The following is an 18,378-nucleotide window of genomic DNA, read 5'->3' as shown; positions in this document are numbered from 1 at the left end:
AAATGAGAGTTAAGGGTGGTAAAATATTTTAGAACCGGACCTGTAGTCTTTCTGGTGCCAGCTCTCTGCTGACTGTCCTTTCAGCTTTAACTACAAGCATTCCATTCAGATAGTTTGAGACTACAATCCTCAATCCTTAACCCTCCATATACTTAGTCCCCCCTCCAGACAGCTGCTGATATCATTTAGTTTCACCCTCCCTGGAATAAAAAGTGAAGTAAAGCTAATATTTCCCTTAGTTTCAGCCCCTGGGCTTTTTCTCATGCACAATTATCTAAAAGAATTTATTTCAAAAAGAATCGTCAGCAAAACTTTCTTTCAGAAGTTAACCCATAAGAAGATTCTTTTCTTTTTTAAAAATTTCTTTTAAATTTTATTCATTTGTTGAATCTTTTATGTTTATTTTGCTTTTATAACCCTACACTGGAAAAGCCCTAGGATAGCAAAAGCAATACTGGGCAACAAAAACAAGGCAGGAGGCATCACAATCCCTGACTTAAAATTATACTACAAAGCTGTTATGATAAAATGAGCATGGTACTGGCAAGAGTACAGACCTGAGTATCAGTGGAACAAATGAGAAGATGCAGAGACAACTATAAACACATTCAGCCATCTTTGATGAAGGGGACAAATATGTTCACTGGAAGAAAGACGGTCTGCTTAATAAATGGTGCTGGAAAAACCGCACCATTACCATGGTGCAGAAGACTAAAACTAGAGAAACATCTATCACCATTTACTAAGCTAAAGGCAAAGTGGATCAAAGATAAATATTCAAACAGAACACAGGTGCAGGAAAAGACTTCATGCACAAAACACAGGTTGTAGGGGAAATATTTCAAAGCAAGAACAACTAAAATATCACTTTATTGAAAAGTTTTTGCACAACAAAAGAAATTGCCAACAGAATAAAAAGAAATCCCATGAATTGGACAAAAATTTTAGCCAACTCTCTCTTAGGTAAAGGACTTCTATCTAGAAAATATAAAGAATTTTTAAAAACTGGGCCCCCAAATTCAGACCCAATAAAAAATGGGTGTCTGAGATGAATATACCCTTCTCAAATGAAGAAATATAAATAACAAATAAACATATGAAAAATGTTTAACATCATTAGTCAATTGAGAAATGAAAATTATTTATTTATTAGGTACAGGGTCTCACTACATTGCTTGTAGTGATTTTCCTGTCTCAGCCTCCCCAGTGCTGAGATTACAGGTGTGTGCCAACAGCAAGCCTGGGTTCCAGGGCCAGGAGGGCATGTGGTACCAGGAATTGAATCCCTGTCTTTGCACTTGCCAGGCAGGTGCTTAGACTGCCAAACTATTTCTTCAGCCAGAGAAACGCAAATTAAAACAACATTAAAATTCCATCTTACTCTAGAAAGAATGGTTATGATTAAGAAGTCAACCAATAACAAATACTAGCAAGGCTGTGGGAAGAAAAGAAGACTCCTAACAAAAATAAGTAGCCAAACAAGGAATGGAAGGAGGAGAAAGGAAGAAATGGAAAAAAGATTTGGAAAAAAAAGTGAGAATTGAAGGAAAAAATGGAAACTAAGCTTCAGTAAATGGGGGAAGGGTGGAAGGGAGGGAGGGTAATGGGAAACAGAATTGAAAAACATGGCGTATAGTTGCAAATTCCCTGGGACGAATGTGCTCACTATATGCTAGACATGTACTAATAAAAAATAAATTTAAAAGCAATGAGAACCCAGGGGAGAAAAGATATTCCAGCAGAAAAAACAATTAGTGAAAGACTCTAAGGTAAATTAAATTGGTATATTTGAAACATAAATGAGATTTTGTTGTTGTCAGAAAATAAAAGAAAGGATATTTAGAACGTACAAAGTGCAGACTGGAGAGAGTAAGTATGTCCCTAATTATACAAGGATTTGTATTTTGCAATAAATTGTTTGGCTTTTATTAAATTGAATAGAAAGCCACTGAAGGGCTTTGAAAAGAAAAGAGATGTGGTGTGGTTTACGATAAAAGCCATCAGTAAAGTAAATGGATGATCCACGGTGGTAATAAGAGTAGGAAGGTTAGGTAGAGGCTGTCGCCATGGTGATTGTGGAATGGTACTTGGAGCCATCAACACAGAAGGCAAAGTGAAGATTGATGCCCATTCCTGATAGCTGCCCTAGAAGAAGGGGTGAAGAAGAGCGGAATCAAGGGTGATGATTTCCAGACGAGGACTTCAGCCAAGCTGAAACCTGGTAGCCGAGATGGGAAAAATGAGAGAAAAGCAACTATCGCCTGAGACTCAACAATTGTTAGCTCTGGTTTACCACGTTGTGTTTGTGATATTCAAATTTAAATGGCTATGTAAAGAAGTAGTTAATTATAGCTGTCTGATCTCCAGGAGAGAGGCCAATGGGCGATAAAGATAAAGCGAAGGGGAGTCGGACTGAGCTGTCTAAATCCTCCAGTGATATTTGGAGCCAGAGGAGGGCCACTGCAAGGAGCTTAGGCAGCGGAACAGCAGTGAGGCAGGGGAAAGCCACAACGACCGCCTGTCACTACAGCAAGGGCGTCTCCTCAGGCTCCCCGAGGAGATGAGACAGAACAAGAGGCCTATGCCAACATGTGCCAGGACTGGTTCTCCCAGGTTCTTAAATAACACTGGTAGAATGCAAGCCCACAGCACACACCTGAACTTTTATTCAGGATGATTCTCACCACTGCTTAGAGATTCTGAGAATATTTAAGAAATAATCAGATTTGAAATAGATCTTGAAGGAAAGAAAACTAATCCTAACAAAGATAGTTGATTATCTTTGTTATCACTCAAAAGTTTAAACCAAAAAGCTGCATTTATTTCTCTTCTGGGATGAGAAACAGAATTTCTTACAAGAAAGAATATTCTAATATTGTGCTCACCGTAATATTGCTGCTACCGGTGGAAGCCATTCAAGGAGACTTGTTTCATACATTCATAAATTCAATAAACTATTTCATCTCAGAATAACAACCACACGCTTTTTGTGAGTTCTTGTAGGCTGCAGAACATTGTGACTTTTGCCCGGTCCTTGATGACAGGTACTACATCTTAGCTGCTTTTTAACCCTTTCACATAGCGAATGCATAAGTACTTGTTAACAGAATCATCAATATACTGCAGTATTTTATGATTAATGTCTTTATAATCTTCTCATCTGAACAGCGACTAACACTCTATGTTGCTCACACCGGTAGGCATGGAAGCCAGGAGAAGCTGAAAGACAGAGCCACAAATCAGAAATAAAACCACACGTACAACTAGTCTGGTGGCTTGTGAGGCCACATGCTCGTGAGGTCCACCTGGCCACAGCACATCATCCATCCCACAGCTGCCACCATCCTGGTCGTCACTGGGCTCATCCCTGAAGAGCGCGTGCCCCTGGTCAGCCTGACGTGTGGCATACAAAGGCTCGATGTAATACCTTTGGTCTCCTTGGCTGAAGTAGCCCCTGAAACACACAAGAATTCAGCTTCTGGGGAAATGTTCCCCCCCATCACATGGTACAGATTCATAAGCTCTAGAAAGGAGGTCACAAAATTTCTGGTTAATTTAAAAACAGTTTCAAATCCTGGGGATAGACTACAATGAAACATAGCTGGAAATGCCTTTCAGGGCTATGACCTAAACTTCCTGTCTCTGAAGAGAAATAGCACCTGTTAAGGAGAAGTGACTACGGAAATATCAGCCAACCATGCACTTCAGTCTAGAAGAGATACTTCCTGTCTCAGCTCAACATTCTTCCAATTTTCATCTAATCTAAGTGTGTCTAATCTAAAAGTGCATGAAAAATTGACCATGTTTTGGAATCTTACACAAAAGTGCTATAGTCCTAAGCCTGTCCCTTATTATCTGTGAAAGGAAAATTATCTAAATTAATTTAATCTCAGTTTGTCCACTGATGATACCTGCTCATATAATAACACTAAAGGCTGAAAGAGATAATGCATGAAGGATGAGACAGGCAAACACCATTAATTCATTTTCTACTCCCTAAGCTGCGATCTTGGGCTAAGACTCATTGAACTAATTTTCAGTGAGCACCCAATATTAAATAGCCAAGACCAAAGTCAGAGAGTAAAAAAAGAGTCATAGTTTCTTCCCTCAGAGAGCTTCAACTGCAAGGAGAAAAGTAGATGTATATTAAATAAGAATACATAATTACATGGGAAATGACATATACAATTGCAAAAACTAATTAGTACAAAGAAAAGTACAAAAGCATATAAAGTGAGACTACTTTAGTGCACAGAATCGGAAGATAGAAAGGGTGGCTGCAGGGAGACAAGCTGCAATTATCTTATTTGTTTGCAGTAACTTGCATAAAGGGGCATGACAGCTGAAATAGGTCAGGGCAGCAGGAAAACAGTGTAGGAATGCTCTCAGGACAGATTTTGAAGCTGTGATCAATAGGTCTTGGTAAGGGATTGACAATGGGAGGCAACACAGAGTTCACAAGGAAGTAGGTTTCCGGATTGGACAAGTGATTACTTGTTCCTGTGGCCAAGATTCAGAGAACAAGAAAAATTTCTCAGATAATCACTAGTTTGGTTGGTGGCATTGTCACATGGAAATTCTTTATGGTGTCCAACTGGAAATCAAAGAACAAAGATTAGCTGATCGAGTCTGAGCATTACAAGGGATTCTTATTGTTGGCAGATGCATAGGAAGTCATTAGCAGACGGACATGGACACAATAGGCCTGGTGAAGACAAGCTAGCAAGAATTGAAGTTGGGGAGAGGGTGGAAAGGAATTTCCCTCAGTAAAGATTCTGACTCTAATACCAAATGTCAAAAGTCTACATTTGGGCCTCGGAGATGGCTCAGTGGGATAAGCGCTTGCCTTGCAAACACAAGGGCCTGAGTTCAATCCCTGGTTCCACAGGAAAAAAAAAAGCCTACATTTTTAAATTAATCAAATACAAATAACTCTCTCTCTCTCTCTCTCTCTCTCTCTCTCTCTCTCTCTCTCTCTCTGTATGTGTGCAGGGTCTTGCTATGCAGCTTGTACTCCTAGTGATCCTCCTGTTTTCAGCCTTCTTAGTGCTGGAATTACAGGTGTGCACTACCTTGCCTGGACTCCATCACTGGCTCAGCGCATGCGGAGGCGGGGCTAGCACGGCATGAGGTGCCAGGGATCAACCCCTGGCTCCTGTATTTAGTCCACTGAGCTATGTTGCCCACCCTAAGAAAGAACTTTTTGTTTGTATTTAGTACAAGGTCTACAGGGTCTCACTATACAGATTGGACCTGTAGTGATCTTTCTGTTTTCAGCCTCCCAAGTGCTTGGATTACTGGTGCGCACCACCACACCCAGTCTCAATCAACATCTCAATGCGCCTAGGGGAGAGGGATGGCATGGCATGTAGAGAGTGGGGGTTGGAATCAAACCCCAGCCCCTGTGTCTGCCTAAGCAGGTGCTTTAATCTGTTGAGATATCTGGCCAGACCCCTACAAACAACTTTTAAAGCAACACGGGTATGCAAGTCATTGGCCGGTATAAAGAGAAATGTTCTTCAAATTCAAAATTTTCTACCCTTTAGAATTCATGCTCACCTATTGTAGGAATAATTACACTTAGGACTCTTTGGATTAATTAGACTCACACTATTATCCCTGGTATATATGAAACTTAACGAAGTCTTACCTTAGGCCCCTACATGTGCTGATGCTGGCATCAGAAATCTTTTCATTCATGATGTGTCCTTGGTAGTAACAATCATCCTAAAAAAAAAGGGAAAGGATTTTTGTAGAGGGGGGGTACTCATGGTTTTCAGACTCACTTATACACTTGAATTTGAAATCTTTTTTTAATTAATTTTATTGAGAAACAAATAGCGATGAGATAGTTTCAAAATGAAGAGAGGGCAAGGAGAAAAGCTAGGAAATATGGCAGGGGCAAAACTGTATATTTGTATGCATTAGATGGTTAAGGCAATGATCCTGAGAACCTTCAGCAGGTTTTTGAAACTAGCAGTTAATTGGTAGGATTCTCACCCTGACTAACTATACATGCTGATACCTGTGAACCAAGCAACTGCACTGAAGATAGCAATGTGTAATACTAGGGCCATGCTTGGAACACCTGTCATTCTGGTCTTCTAAATATGTACTGCTTCTAATGTCATATAAATTACTGTTATACTATCTCTCAAGTGAATGTTTGTTTAAAGAATTTGAAATCTTGACATAAGATTTAGAGTCCTTTCAAAGTATTGTTTGCTAGACAAGAGTCAGCTTAGAGATGTAAAAAAATGATTAAATATAAGGGTTTTTTTTAAATCTTTAATGTATTTATTTATTTGGTACAGGGTCTCACTATGCAGCTCAGACTTGCAGTGATCCTCCTGTCTCAGCCTCCCCAGCGCTGGGATTACAGGCTGAGCCACCATGCCCAGTTTTGGTAGCTGGCACAGTGCTCTGAGTTCTGGGGCCAGCATGACATGAGGCACCATGGATGGAACTGAGTCCTTGCACTTGCCAGGCTCAGACCACCTGATATAAGGGTTTTAAGTGCTAAAGTATTTACTGTCAGTGAATGTTCCCTAATACTTATAAAGTATTAATTACATACTTTTGCTGCTGATATAGGACTAACATGTTAAATGTTGCTTGCAGGAAATGCCTTTAGTGACTGTAAATTTAAAACCTGAGTCCTCCAGATACCTGATATTTATTTATTTATTTATTTATTTAATGCTTTTTGAGACAGGGTTTCATTACATAGTTCAAACTGGTCTTGAGTTTATTTTGTAGCCTGGGCTGGCTATGAACTCATGACAATCCTGCCTCATCCTCTCAAGTGCTGGGATTACAGGCATGTGCCACCAAGCTCATCCAGGCTTGCTTCCTTCCTTCTTTCCTGCCTTCCTGCCTGCCTGCTTCATTTCTTTCTTTCTTTCTTTCTTTCTTTCTTTCTTTCTTTCTTTCTTTCATTCATTCATTCGTTCTTTCATTTGTTTGTTCTTTCATTCTTTCTCTCTTTTTTGCGCTGGGGATCAAACCTGGGATTTTGTGCTTGCCAGGCAGGCATTTACAGGCTGTCATTCTTTAACTTTAGTAACTAATAGTTCATTAATTATTTCCTAAGACCTTCTAGATTTTTCCCTTAATTATAGGCTATTCTATTTTATTTTTGCCTCATAATTTAGCTGAATAGTTTCACCTGAATAAGATGAATTTGCACAGCTTTCACTCCTTTCATTGGCTGACGTTTTCCAAGTGGATGTTCCATGAAGTACTTACCTCATTTAGAACAAATAAGGTGTTGGCCCAGGTAAAGTCTTTTATTTTTCAAGTTTATTGGTACAATTTAGATATACATAAAAATCACACTCAGGAGATTTGTGCCTATATGTGATAGATCTTGACTCCTCTTCTTTCCAATGCCCTCTCTTCAATCCCTTTTCCCCTCCTCATTTACAAAGCTTTCTTTCCATTTTATCCTTCCTCTTAGAATTTTTCCTTTCCCTTCCTTCCTTTTCCGCTTCTACCTCTTTAGTTACTCTTTCCTCTTGACCCTTTTTCCTACTTCATATAATCTATTGTGCATTTTGGCTCTTACTTACTCTTTTAGGTTATAGAGACAGTAGTCAGGACAAATAGACAACAAAAAGAAAAAACATAAGGATAGGAAAGGAAGAAGTTAAATTATCGTTAGTTGCAGAGGACATAATACTCTACATAGAAGACCCCAAAACTCCACCAAAAGATTTGTACATTAAAAACCAAATTCAGTAGTGGAGATGGCTATAAAATTAATGCTCAAGAATGAATAGCTTTCCTGTGCTACGTAGAATTTTATATCATTGTTTAGCAAAAATATTTATAAGGCTCTTGAAGAAAGCCTTGCTGCATGCTGCCAGGTGCTCCTTCTGGAGAGGGGGCCAGATTGGTATCAGTTAAGGAGCATATGAAACCCTACAAATGCCATTGAGGACACAGACTTGAGTTTGAGGGAGGTGATCAGGCCCGGCAAAGAATCCCAAAGGTGTTTAATTCTCCAGGCTACCAAAACTTACCCCAAAGAAAATGATATTAAAGGAAAGGCATGCTCTTTCTGACCACCTATCCTGAAATAAGTAAAAGGTTACTAGGGTTGCCAGGAATGGCTTCCAGCTGAGAAAATGTTAGAGATAGAGAATCAGTTAAGTTATTATCACTGGTGACAAAAGCCTTGCAAGGCTTCAGATGTTGTGTCCTTTCTATCTCACTGGCCAGGACACAGTGACAGGCCTTTGGGTCAGGCGCACATTGACAAGGAACCTGGGAGGCTGGTATACCATGATTTGTGGACTTGTTGTGACCGCCTTTCCAGAGGAATTGTAGTGTGTTTCCATGTAGTTGGAAGCAAGAAGATCCCTAGAGGAAGAAAAACAAAATCTAGTTACTTTCACTAATGTCAAGAAAAATGAGTTCTTTTGTTGATCAAAATGAGTTCTCTCAAGGTGTAGAGAAAAGTTGTAACTCGCCAGTTCCTCCTTCAGACCCGTCAAGACAAGTGCAAGCAGAAAAAAAAAAAAAGGCTGCTTACCTTGGAAGGACCAGCAGGGGAGGGACATTTCTGAGCAGGGTGGAGCAGAGCCTGCTCCCTTGTGGGACTTTGCAGGCTTGTCTGAGGAGGGACTTTATTAAGATGCGGAACTGTCAGGGTCAAAGTTGATAAAAATGAAGGACGTGAGCGAAGAACGCTTCTATCTACACTGGGATAGCTACCGTTTCTCCCAAGTCCTCATTCCCAGTGACCTCAGAGCAACACTCACTGGGACTGGACTCGAGCGGGACAGAAAGGGCCCTTCTGGCATTTTCACTGGGTTTCTTAAAATTCTTTCAGTTAGTGATCAGAAATAGTAGCCTGGGTGTCTGTGTGCTGATAACTGCTCCTCTCCAGGAGTTCAACATCCTAATTTTCAACCAACCTCAGCTGGAACATATTTGGAAAAAAATACTGTATGAGAAGTAATTTTTTTGTTGTCACTATTTCCTGAGTAATACAACTATTTTCAAGGCATGTATGCTTTATTAGCTATATTAAATGATCTAGAGATGACTGAAAGTATACAGGAGGATGCACATAAGCTCTATGCAAATATTATGCAATTTTATGCAAGGAATTTGAGAAATTAGTGATTTGATAACCTTAAAATATTTTAGAACCAATTTTTGAGACTATGGAGAGATGTCTATATATGTGTCTATTTTCCTGTCTTTCTGTGTTTCTGTCTGTTTTTCTGTCTTTCTGTGTGTCTGTGTTTCTGTATCTGTTTGCATGTATATATGTGGCATATACAACAAATTAAAATCAAAGATATTTAAGTTATGTAATGTACTCTGGTTTCTTTTCAGATAGAATGAATCCTTCACTTCTTAGGTTGTATGATGTGACAGTTTGATATAAAAATTCATTATGAAATGATGAGCATAATCAAGCTGGCTATCATAATTTGCCACCTCACATTTGTTTATATGTGTTGGGAATACTTAAGACTTACTCTATGAACGTATTTCAAGTATAAAATACATTATTACCAGCTACGAACACTACACTTCATGGTAGATTTCCAGAACTCACAACTGAAAGTTTGTCTCCTGTGATCCACACCTTCTTCCCTATTTCCTCCTCCCTCCCCTAGTCTCTCCGAGCCTTAGTTTCTGTGAGTCAGACTTCGTTAGAACCAACCCAGAAATGGTGTCATGCAATGTTCTTGTCTACCTAATTCATTCTGTAAAATGGGATCTGAGTCTATCCATGTCATTGCAAATGGTAGGATTTCCTTGTTTGAAATTAAATAATATACCACTGCATGCATGTCTACATATACTACAATTTCTTTACCCACTCACTTATCAATAGGCACTTAAGATGATTCCATGTTGTGTGAATAATACATTTTTTTTTAAAAAAGCAGCAAGTGAGAGGATGTTTAGAGCAGGCAGTGTGTTAGAAATGTAATGTGTAATATTCAATTCAATCCTATGAGAATATTATTTCCCCTATTTTCATAGTTCAAAGAATCATATTCAGAGTGGCCTGAGTCCAAAGTCTATACTAGTTCCTTTATACCACACTGGTTCCAAATTTCAGTTTATTTTGTCTGTTTTCAAAAGATAATAAACTATTTTTTGGAGGAAATCTTGCTACTTTATATGGAATGATAAAGGGATTAAAAGTACAGATTTGGGGAAAATGAGTTTAAAAATAGTCCAGGGATAGAAGGTTCAAGATGTAGGTGAGACTGGTGGCTTTGGGGAGTTAGGGTTCTTCTGGCATTGAAGATGTGTTCAATTCTGATTGATCATATGAAGAGAATGAAGTCACAATAGGCTATGTGATAAATAAGGAAAATGGATGAGTGGATTGCTGGATAGAAAAACCATTGGTGCTGGAGTAGGCTGTAGAAGATCATCTTTCAGTGTTACGGTAGTAAGTTGTAATCATGTAAAGGAGATTTTAAAAGTGATAGAAAATGCATTGAGCTCTCCCCGTGTTATCTTTCACTGGGTAGAATGTATGTCTTCTCCATCTTCATCGCGTCTTAAGTCTAAAATATCAACACATTAATGAAGTTTTGTTTCACCCAATGCATTTCTACTACTTTAGTAGAAACAACTACTCACTGGGGCACATTGAGAGTGAAAGCTGATTGGTGAGAGCCAAAAGTAGTGACACACTTGATTAGCACACTTTCTACAAGCGAACTTCATCTAGATGAGAAGACTATCAGAGTTAAAAACACTTACTTGCTTTTCTTTAAGTAAAGCACTGCAATTTTTCCATTCACTGTCATTTTATACTTTAATTCGGTTTCAAATTGTTCCTGTAAAATCACAAACATTTACTGTGAGTTCAGAAGTTCACATGAGTACGTGCTGGGCTACTTCTGTTGGTTTAGTCACCATCTGGTAATCTGTGCATTTCTTTGCCTAGTCGATGACAAGACCCCAGATATCTGCATCTTCCCCTATGAAGGAATCAAACAATTTTACCAACTAAATGATAAATTGTCTGAGAAATCTATAGCTATTCTTTAAAGGTAAAATTAATATGTTTTGCAAAAATTCATTTGAATCAATAAATGTTTATGGAACAAACATTTATATCTCAAGACAGAGGTTAGGGACAAGGGAAAAAGATGGAAGGACATGTCACAGACGTACGAAACACCATTTTTAAATTAATCCATACAGTTTCAAAACAGAAGAGAAAGCCGAGTGCACTCTCATAGGCTCTCTCTCTCTCTCTTTCTCTCTCTCTCTCTCTCTCTCTCTCTCTCTCTCTCTCTCACACACACACACACACCAAAAAAAAACCACATACCATCACTGTAGATCGAAAATCAGCATTTTTAAAAATAAATCAGGAAGTAAATTGTGAAATTCTGCCTATGACTTCAGCATGACCTGAGGAAAGGCTCTGTTGATACACAAAATATTACATACTAACCTTACAAAACATATAGGTGGGCTACTCTTTTTCTGTTGTGTTATACTTTTTATTTATTTATTTATATTGATTAATTTTATTGAGAAACAAATAGCAATGAGACAGTTTCAAAGCAGGTTAGTAGGACGATTACAATAATTGATACATTGTATATTGTTGTCTTTGTAGAGTTATTCATAGTATAAGATGCAGACATGATATCCTGTCCAAACACTATTAGTTCAAATCTTTCTTCTCATTGAATTAAGAGAAAGTAGCTGTGTCCATATTAATATGCTGAGCTGTAAAAGACTAGCATTGCCATTGTCAGTGGCAAAGGCATTGCCATTGGCATTGTCTATGGATAACCCATAGACAATGGGTTTATGGACTACTGGACTATATTGGATTATTTTGCTGAATTCACACACCTACAATACGTAAGTGGCAAAGGAATACCCATCTCTGACAAAAGTAAACAAGAAAGAGGGATATAAATGAAGGACCATTTTGTAGTGCTCTTTATATATATTAGGATAGGTGGGCTACTCTTTAACTAAATAGTTTAAGTAGCAAGATATCCATGACATGAGACATAGGGATAGCAATAAATATATTGTTAGGAATACCTAGGTTGAGCAGCAAGTTTGTTAAAAAAAAATGTAAGTAAAATCTAGGCATATTTACTGTGCACTGAAGCTATTAAAGTCTTGGAAATAACTCTTAAAAAATGTAATATGATGGGATTCCCAGGGCAAGGTCAGTATAAACTCAAACTTGTAGTTTGAATTTGCATCCTGCCTCACTTCTCATACAATAAATCTCAAAGTTTACATATGATATAAGCAATATCTTTATTAATTCCACATTAAGAAAAATGATGTCAAGTTTCTGTGTCTCTGGGTTTATACAGGGACAACTGGAAAAGCTGAGAAATGAATACCAGCTAATATTCTGCATTAAGACCCCACACACTTTCAGCCCAGCTCAGAAAAGCACTAAGGCTTGTGCAGGAATTTAAGTTAGCCAAGAACTCTACATCTAGTAAGTCTATAGTAAATGTTAAACATGTCATATCAATTACACCCATCTACTCAATTATTTAAAAAATTAATACTTATCATCTAGCATGTGCCTATTCTTGATGTTGTATCAAAATATCTTTTTAAAGAAAAATCTTAAATTTGTTTTTACAGTGGTGGGTAAATCTATTCATACTCATGCTCAAAAGTGCTTCAACCATACCCAAATTTTCAACAAAATATTCAGAGAAAGGTAGTTGGCATTCGTAATAGACTATAATAAATCACTTGAAGAAAGCTACACTGAAGAAGAACCTAGTGAATCAGGGAATGTTGGCTGAGAATTTTATTTCATTAAGTTATAAGAATTGCAAAATTTTTTATTTTATAAAGAAAGTACAAAATAATATTAAAACAGAAAAATTACAGGTGATACAGAATTTCACTTAATAAAGTGATATGAATTTCACAGTATTTGTTGTAATGCATAGTATTGTGTTCCAACCAGTTATTCATATTACCAGATATATGCATGCAAAATGGGAGGAAGAAAGAAAAAACAAAAAACAAAGAAACATATAAGAAATTAAGAGGAGAAACAGTTGAAAAAAGGAGACAAAATAAATTAATCATTATCTGCCCCTTTCCATAGGCCAGCAGAAATTCACGGTACAGTTGTCCAAACCATCCTGTTTATTTACATAGATAAATCTCTTTCCCCCACTCCCTCTCCATTCCTTCCCCTCAACTCAGTAACTCTTTCCTTTTGAATAAGTACTCCCTTTTCCCAGTATCTATTGTATGCTTCAGATTCCATTTTTCTCTTTCAGGTTCTCACACTGAGACAATATGATGTCTGCATGTACAGACCTGATTCATTTCACTTAAGAGTATTGGTCTCTCGTTATATAAAATATTTTAATATTAACAATTAAGAAAAAACAAACTTCAAATTAATATGTGAACATACATTCCCTTACACATTTTTTTCTGTTTTTGAATGGCCGTAATCACATGTGTATGGATAGAGATATATAGAGATAGATAGATAGATAGATAGATAGATAGATAGATAGATAGATTAGATAGGTGTTAGGCAGATAAAAAAGTTGTATATAATTATATAATTATTTGCTGAAATGTTCAGAATAATCATATTAAACTTCATACTCTAGGATAACTGAGTCAGTTTATTTTACTTTTCACAACCTTGATTTGTAAAATAAATATAAGGGTAGAATTTTAGATTATAAAGATTAAAAGAGTGAATGTTAATTACAGATATTATCAGTATTGTTATTTAATTCTAAGGCATGACAATTGAAAACTTCAAAGTTTACTTGCCACATAAGACATATAGAATATATCTATATTGAATTATGTTATATATAATATGTATATCATATAGTATGCATATTTCTTAGTTGTTTTCTCATTGATGGGGCAATATACCTGACACCCATATGTTAAAGTGAGAAAGGTTTATTTAGGTCAAAACTTGTACATGTTCTACTCCTTGGTCGGCTGGCTCCAAGATCAGGTAGCAGGCCAGTGGAGAAACAGCCCACAGCATGGCAGGCAGGCAGCAGGGAGACTCCTTCTTTGGTTTTTCATTCCACTTAGGCTGCAAGACTATTCTTTGGCACTACCCACATTGAGGAGGGGGGCTTCCTTCTTTAGTAAATCCACCATCCACACCCAGCATTCTGCTAAACCAATGGATACACTAACCCAGTATCACACAGCCATGATCCAAGGTTACATGCACATGATTCAGTTACTCCCCAAAACCCCACCTATCAGTATATGATGGGGAGACATCTAGATATAAGGCATAACCACTTGCTTATGATATACACAGACACGTACTTTTTCTAACCCAGAATTGTCTGATAAATCAGAAGCTATACCTGTTTTTCTGGTTCTTTGACTTCTCTTTTGTGTAGTGGATGAAGTCTTACAGGATAAACAACTTCATACTTCTTTGCCTGAGGGAGCTCTTTCACAGCACTTACTGAAGGGGCAGAGAGGGAAAGAGAAGAAAAAGTATACTTAGCAGCAGAATAAAAATAAGCTCATCTTAGTAATGGCAATCCTTATTGTACTCAAAACAAAGGACCCCACACACAGATCTTATGCAGTGTATGCCAGTGATCAGTATGCTTACATCAGGAAAGACAGACAGTATAAAAAAATCTACTCTTTCTCTCAAATCTTTGATCTATATCTGCAAATACTTCACCACTAAAAGATGTTCAGTGTTTCTTGATTTAATGACATTTCTCATTGATTTTTCTATTTCTCTTTATTATCCTGCATCCCCGCTAAGGAGCAGCAGTAGATGCCAACAGGAAGGGGAAGCTGAAGGTAAACTAATCCTCTGAGAAGACAACGAGTCCCAGAATAATGGAAAGGAAGCAATCTAAAAACCATATGTTGTAGAAGTGTTATAGTCTGAGTATACATTTCTGATTCTAATATGAATGGCTTTGTCAATAGCAATACTTGACTACTAAGTCATAGTAAGAACAAGCTCTAGTAGTAGTTCATAGAAGGGGCAGGCATTAACAATACAAATAACCCTTTCATTTTCATACAAAAATATGTAAGAAAAATGGAAATTATAGAAGTAAATGATTTGAAGGGAATCACCCACCTGAAAGGACCTCTCTGAGCAGACACTTGTATTGAAGGAGAATTGGAAGGTCATCCGATGTAACCTACTTATATCTGCACATTGTTTCTGTAAATCTTGTAAAGAGAGAGCAGTTTGTAGTTTCCCCAAAGTCAAAACTAGATTCTCTACTTTCTCGATCTAGTTCCTGCTGTGAGGAAGGCAACAGCTAAGGAAAGCTTACCAGCTGCAGGTCCACCCGGGACAGGGACTGCAGTGGGATTCAAAGGCAGAGGCATCACTCACCCACAATTTGTGAAGATGCAGACTGGAAAGGTCTTAGCCTTTTTATGTAAGGATTACAGGGCTCTCTGACTACAGTATTAGCTTAGTAAAGTCCTGGAATCTAGCTGGGTGTGGTGACTCAAATATTTAACCCCAGATACTTAGCGGCTGAGCAGGTGGCCCTCGAATTTGAGACCAGCCTGGTCAATTTAGTGAGTTCCTGTCTTAAATTAAAAATAGGTGTTGAACTCAGTAGTAAGAATCCCAGGAACCTAGCTCCTACAGTAATACAAATTTATGTTAATGTAATTGACTTAGACAGAACCGACATTTCACTGATCACTGTCCACCAGTCATCCTGGAGGGCTGGATTTTTATGGCTTTAGTTTACTCTAGGTAATAAAACATTTGTGTCTTCAAATTTTCTTTGAAAATTCAAAACTATCAAATAATATCAAATTTTGACATTGTACAATGATTTTAGCTGATTTGCTCCCTCAAGAGCCATTTCCATGTATCTTGGAAAAGCACAAAAGGTGAAGAAACTGCCTAAGAACTCTTTGAGTCTAAAAATGGGATGCTCACAGAAGAGCTTTTCTTTTAGTGACCTGAGAATTACTCTTTTAAACATGTCAAAGACACTTAAAACCATGGTACTGACACAAGTATATCTTAAATTTAAGTTTTATTTGAGTTTAAATGTTTGAAAAGAAGGAGGAAATTAAATATGTCTAATGCTTGATCAAGTATTCTATCATTGCATGCAAATAACTGTACTCTCTTAGTTCTGCAGGGGTCATGGTCATTTGGTTAAATAAATTCTAATGAGTTATAAAATAAGCCTTATCACATCACTGTATTCAAGAATAACATTGCAAGTTTTTTAACTACTTATTTCTTCTTGTCAGGGAGATAATCTCTGATATACTTTATTTTGGTAAAGAAAATATAGGATATTTGTCATAAAACATTTCCAGAACAGACATACAAAAGTCTACAGGAACACTAAATACTGAATTTCTTTCGATCCAATTAAATTTTCATAATTACTTCAGGAAAGTAAGGTGCCAAGGGATTAAAGAAATAGACTCTTGCCAGAATTTAACTGGTGGTATTGACACAATTTATTACTGCTTCCTTTAATTCGATGCCACAAGACAAGAACACTGTAAGGCACCAATGTGCTGCTGGTGTATTGTGGAGTCTAGTCAATACAGTCAGTCCTATTAACATTGACTTGGTGAAGCCATATGTCACCAATATAACCTCAGCAGCTCTTTTCAAAATGTTGCATCAATGGTTTTCATGTGTCATGTATATGATGTCAACAGGACAGATTAGTCTGAGCTCCCTTTGGCTCATGAAACCCTGATTGTCTACCTGGTCCTTGTCTAAAAACAGGAAGTGGTGATACATACTATAATCAGGAATGGTGAGGTGGGAAAGAAGTCCTTCTACTCAACCCCCAGTTTTTATGCTGTGTCCTCTGATCGACACATTTCTAAATAGTTTCTGAATTCACAGATTTTGGGAAATCAAGACTTTCCAATTGACTCTTAAATATGGGCTCAATATGTGTGTGTGCGCTTGCGCAAGCTCCTGTGCGCATGTGTGCATTAGTTTTAAATTTTCCAACACTTTCTTTCATGGTGAGTGCTTCCAAATAAAAACCAAAACAAAGTAAACAAACCATAAATATAGAAAGTATTCCTTTAAGCAACTCTTAGCCACCTGCAAGCAGGCACAGGGGCTGGGGGTTCCATCCCCTGGCCTGTTGTGCTGGTCCCACCCCCAGGTAGCACTGAGACGCAGTTGATACTGGGTGTGGTGCTACGCATCTGCAATCCCAGCTCTTGGGAGGCTGTAAACTGGTGGATCACTCCAAGTCCGATCTAGTAGTGAGACCCTGAATATCCTATAGACCCTTCCTTAAAAATATACAAAGAAAAAAAAGAAAGAAAAGAAACCTTTAGCAACTTCTCACTCTTTGCAGTGTGAAACAAGTGAATATCCAGTTCATTCCACATTCTTTCAGCACAGTAAGTACTCTAAAGAAAGCGGGTAGAATTTCACCTGAAGATCTTGTTTCCCTGAAAGCTAGAAGGCCCCTGAAACAATGAGATCTGAGATACAACAGTTTACCCAGCAGGCACCAATTAGGATGTAGCAGACCTGAACGCTCATCCTCCGGTGGATGCAGTTAGAGATGGCTCCTACCAGATGAATAATCTCAGGTTAGTTGTTTTGAAGCTGGTGGAACAAATCCAGCTATGGGCACCCAGACAGTACACAAACCCACGAGTAACACAATGTATTTCTACTAACTTATTTTAGTAAGTAATTTTTCCTCGCACAGAACTCATATGTTAGATTAGTTTGGCCCCAGCAAAACTACATCAAGGAAAAGAAAATTATCATTGTGGTTTCAGTTGAATAACTGGTTTTGTTGTTCTGCAGGACTACTGCTGCTCATTATTTTTAGAAAAGGCAAAGCTCATTAAAAAGACAAATATAACAGACCTTGGCCTAGAAAGCATCTCGGTCTCTGATGTTTTGCATGCCACATTGGAAATTCAGATGTTTGTATATAATATTGATATTTTCATTTTTGATCAGATTTGTTCAGGGCCTTTAAAGTAATGTCTCTCCAGAGACGTGGCATCAAGCCTTGAAATAAGATTTACATAATGGCATAGACTTAAGTACTGAAAATCTCTATATTCCTTTAAACTCTCTCATGATTTTAAACTTCACACAGTAGATATGAGCAGAAACAGTGAAGAAGATCCATATTGTAATGAAGCCTATCATTTTGACTATTGAGGTTAAATTGAATGTACTGTTTGGGGTTGTCTTGTCCTCTTAAATGGCAAGAAAGAATAGCTAGTTTGAAATAAAGCAATTTCAAAAAGTACTGTCTATTCCTGTCTATTCTGTATTTTGCAAAAACACATGGCTTAGCTCCGCAGTCTAAGTGCCTGCCTGCAAGCTCAAGGACTTGCCTTGTATCCCTGTTACCACATGCTGTGCCA

General features: G+C 37.7%; 1 protein-coding gene across 1 annotated transcript in view; it reads right to left on the bottom strand.

The window, feature by feature from the left end:
* Positions 1–18,378, bottom strand: part of Adam28 (ADAM metallopeptidase domain 28) — a 70,923-nt gene that overhangs the window by 50,175 nt on the left and 2,370 nt on the right. Inside the window, exons 2-6 of the mRNA XM_004630735.2 lie at positions 14,358–14,461; positions 10,744–10,820; positions 8,286–8,364; positions 5,651–5,727; positions 3,262–3,454 (exon numbers count right to left, since the gene is read on the bottom strand). Coding sequence (XP_004630792.1) covers positions 3,262–3,454; positions 5,651–5,727; positions 8,286–8,364; positions 10,744–10,820; positions 14,358–14,461 — 530 coding nt within the window. The remainder of the gene's footprint in view (positions 1–3,261; positions 3,455–5,650; positions 5,728–8,285; positions 8,365–10,743; positions 10,821–14,357; positions 14,462–18,378) is intronic.

Source organism: Octodon degus, unplaced genomic scaffold, assembly GCF_000260255.1.
Source record: "Octodon degus isolate 3935 unplaced genomic scaffold, OctDeg1.0 scaffold00036, whole genome shotgun sequence".
Taxonomy (NCBI): Eukaryota; Metazoa; Chordata; class Mammalia; order Rodentia; family Octodontidae; genus Octodon; species Octodon degus.
The sequence above is the reverse complement of the archived record's forward strand: the minus strand, read 5'-3'. Positions and strand labels throughout refer to the sequence as shown.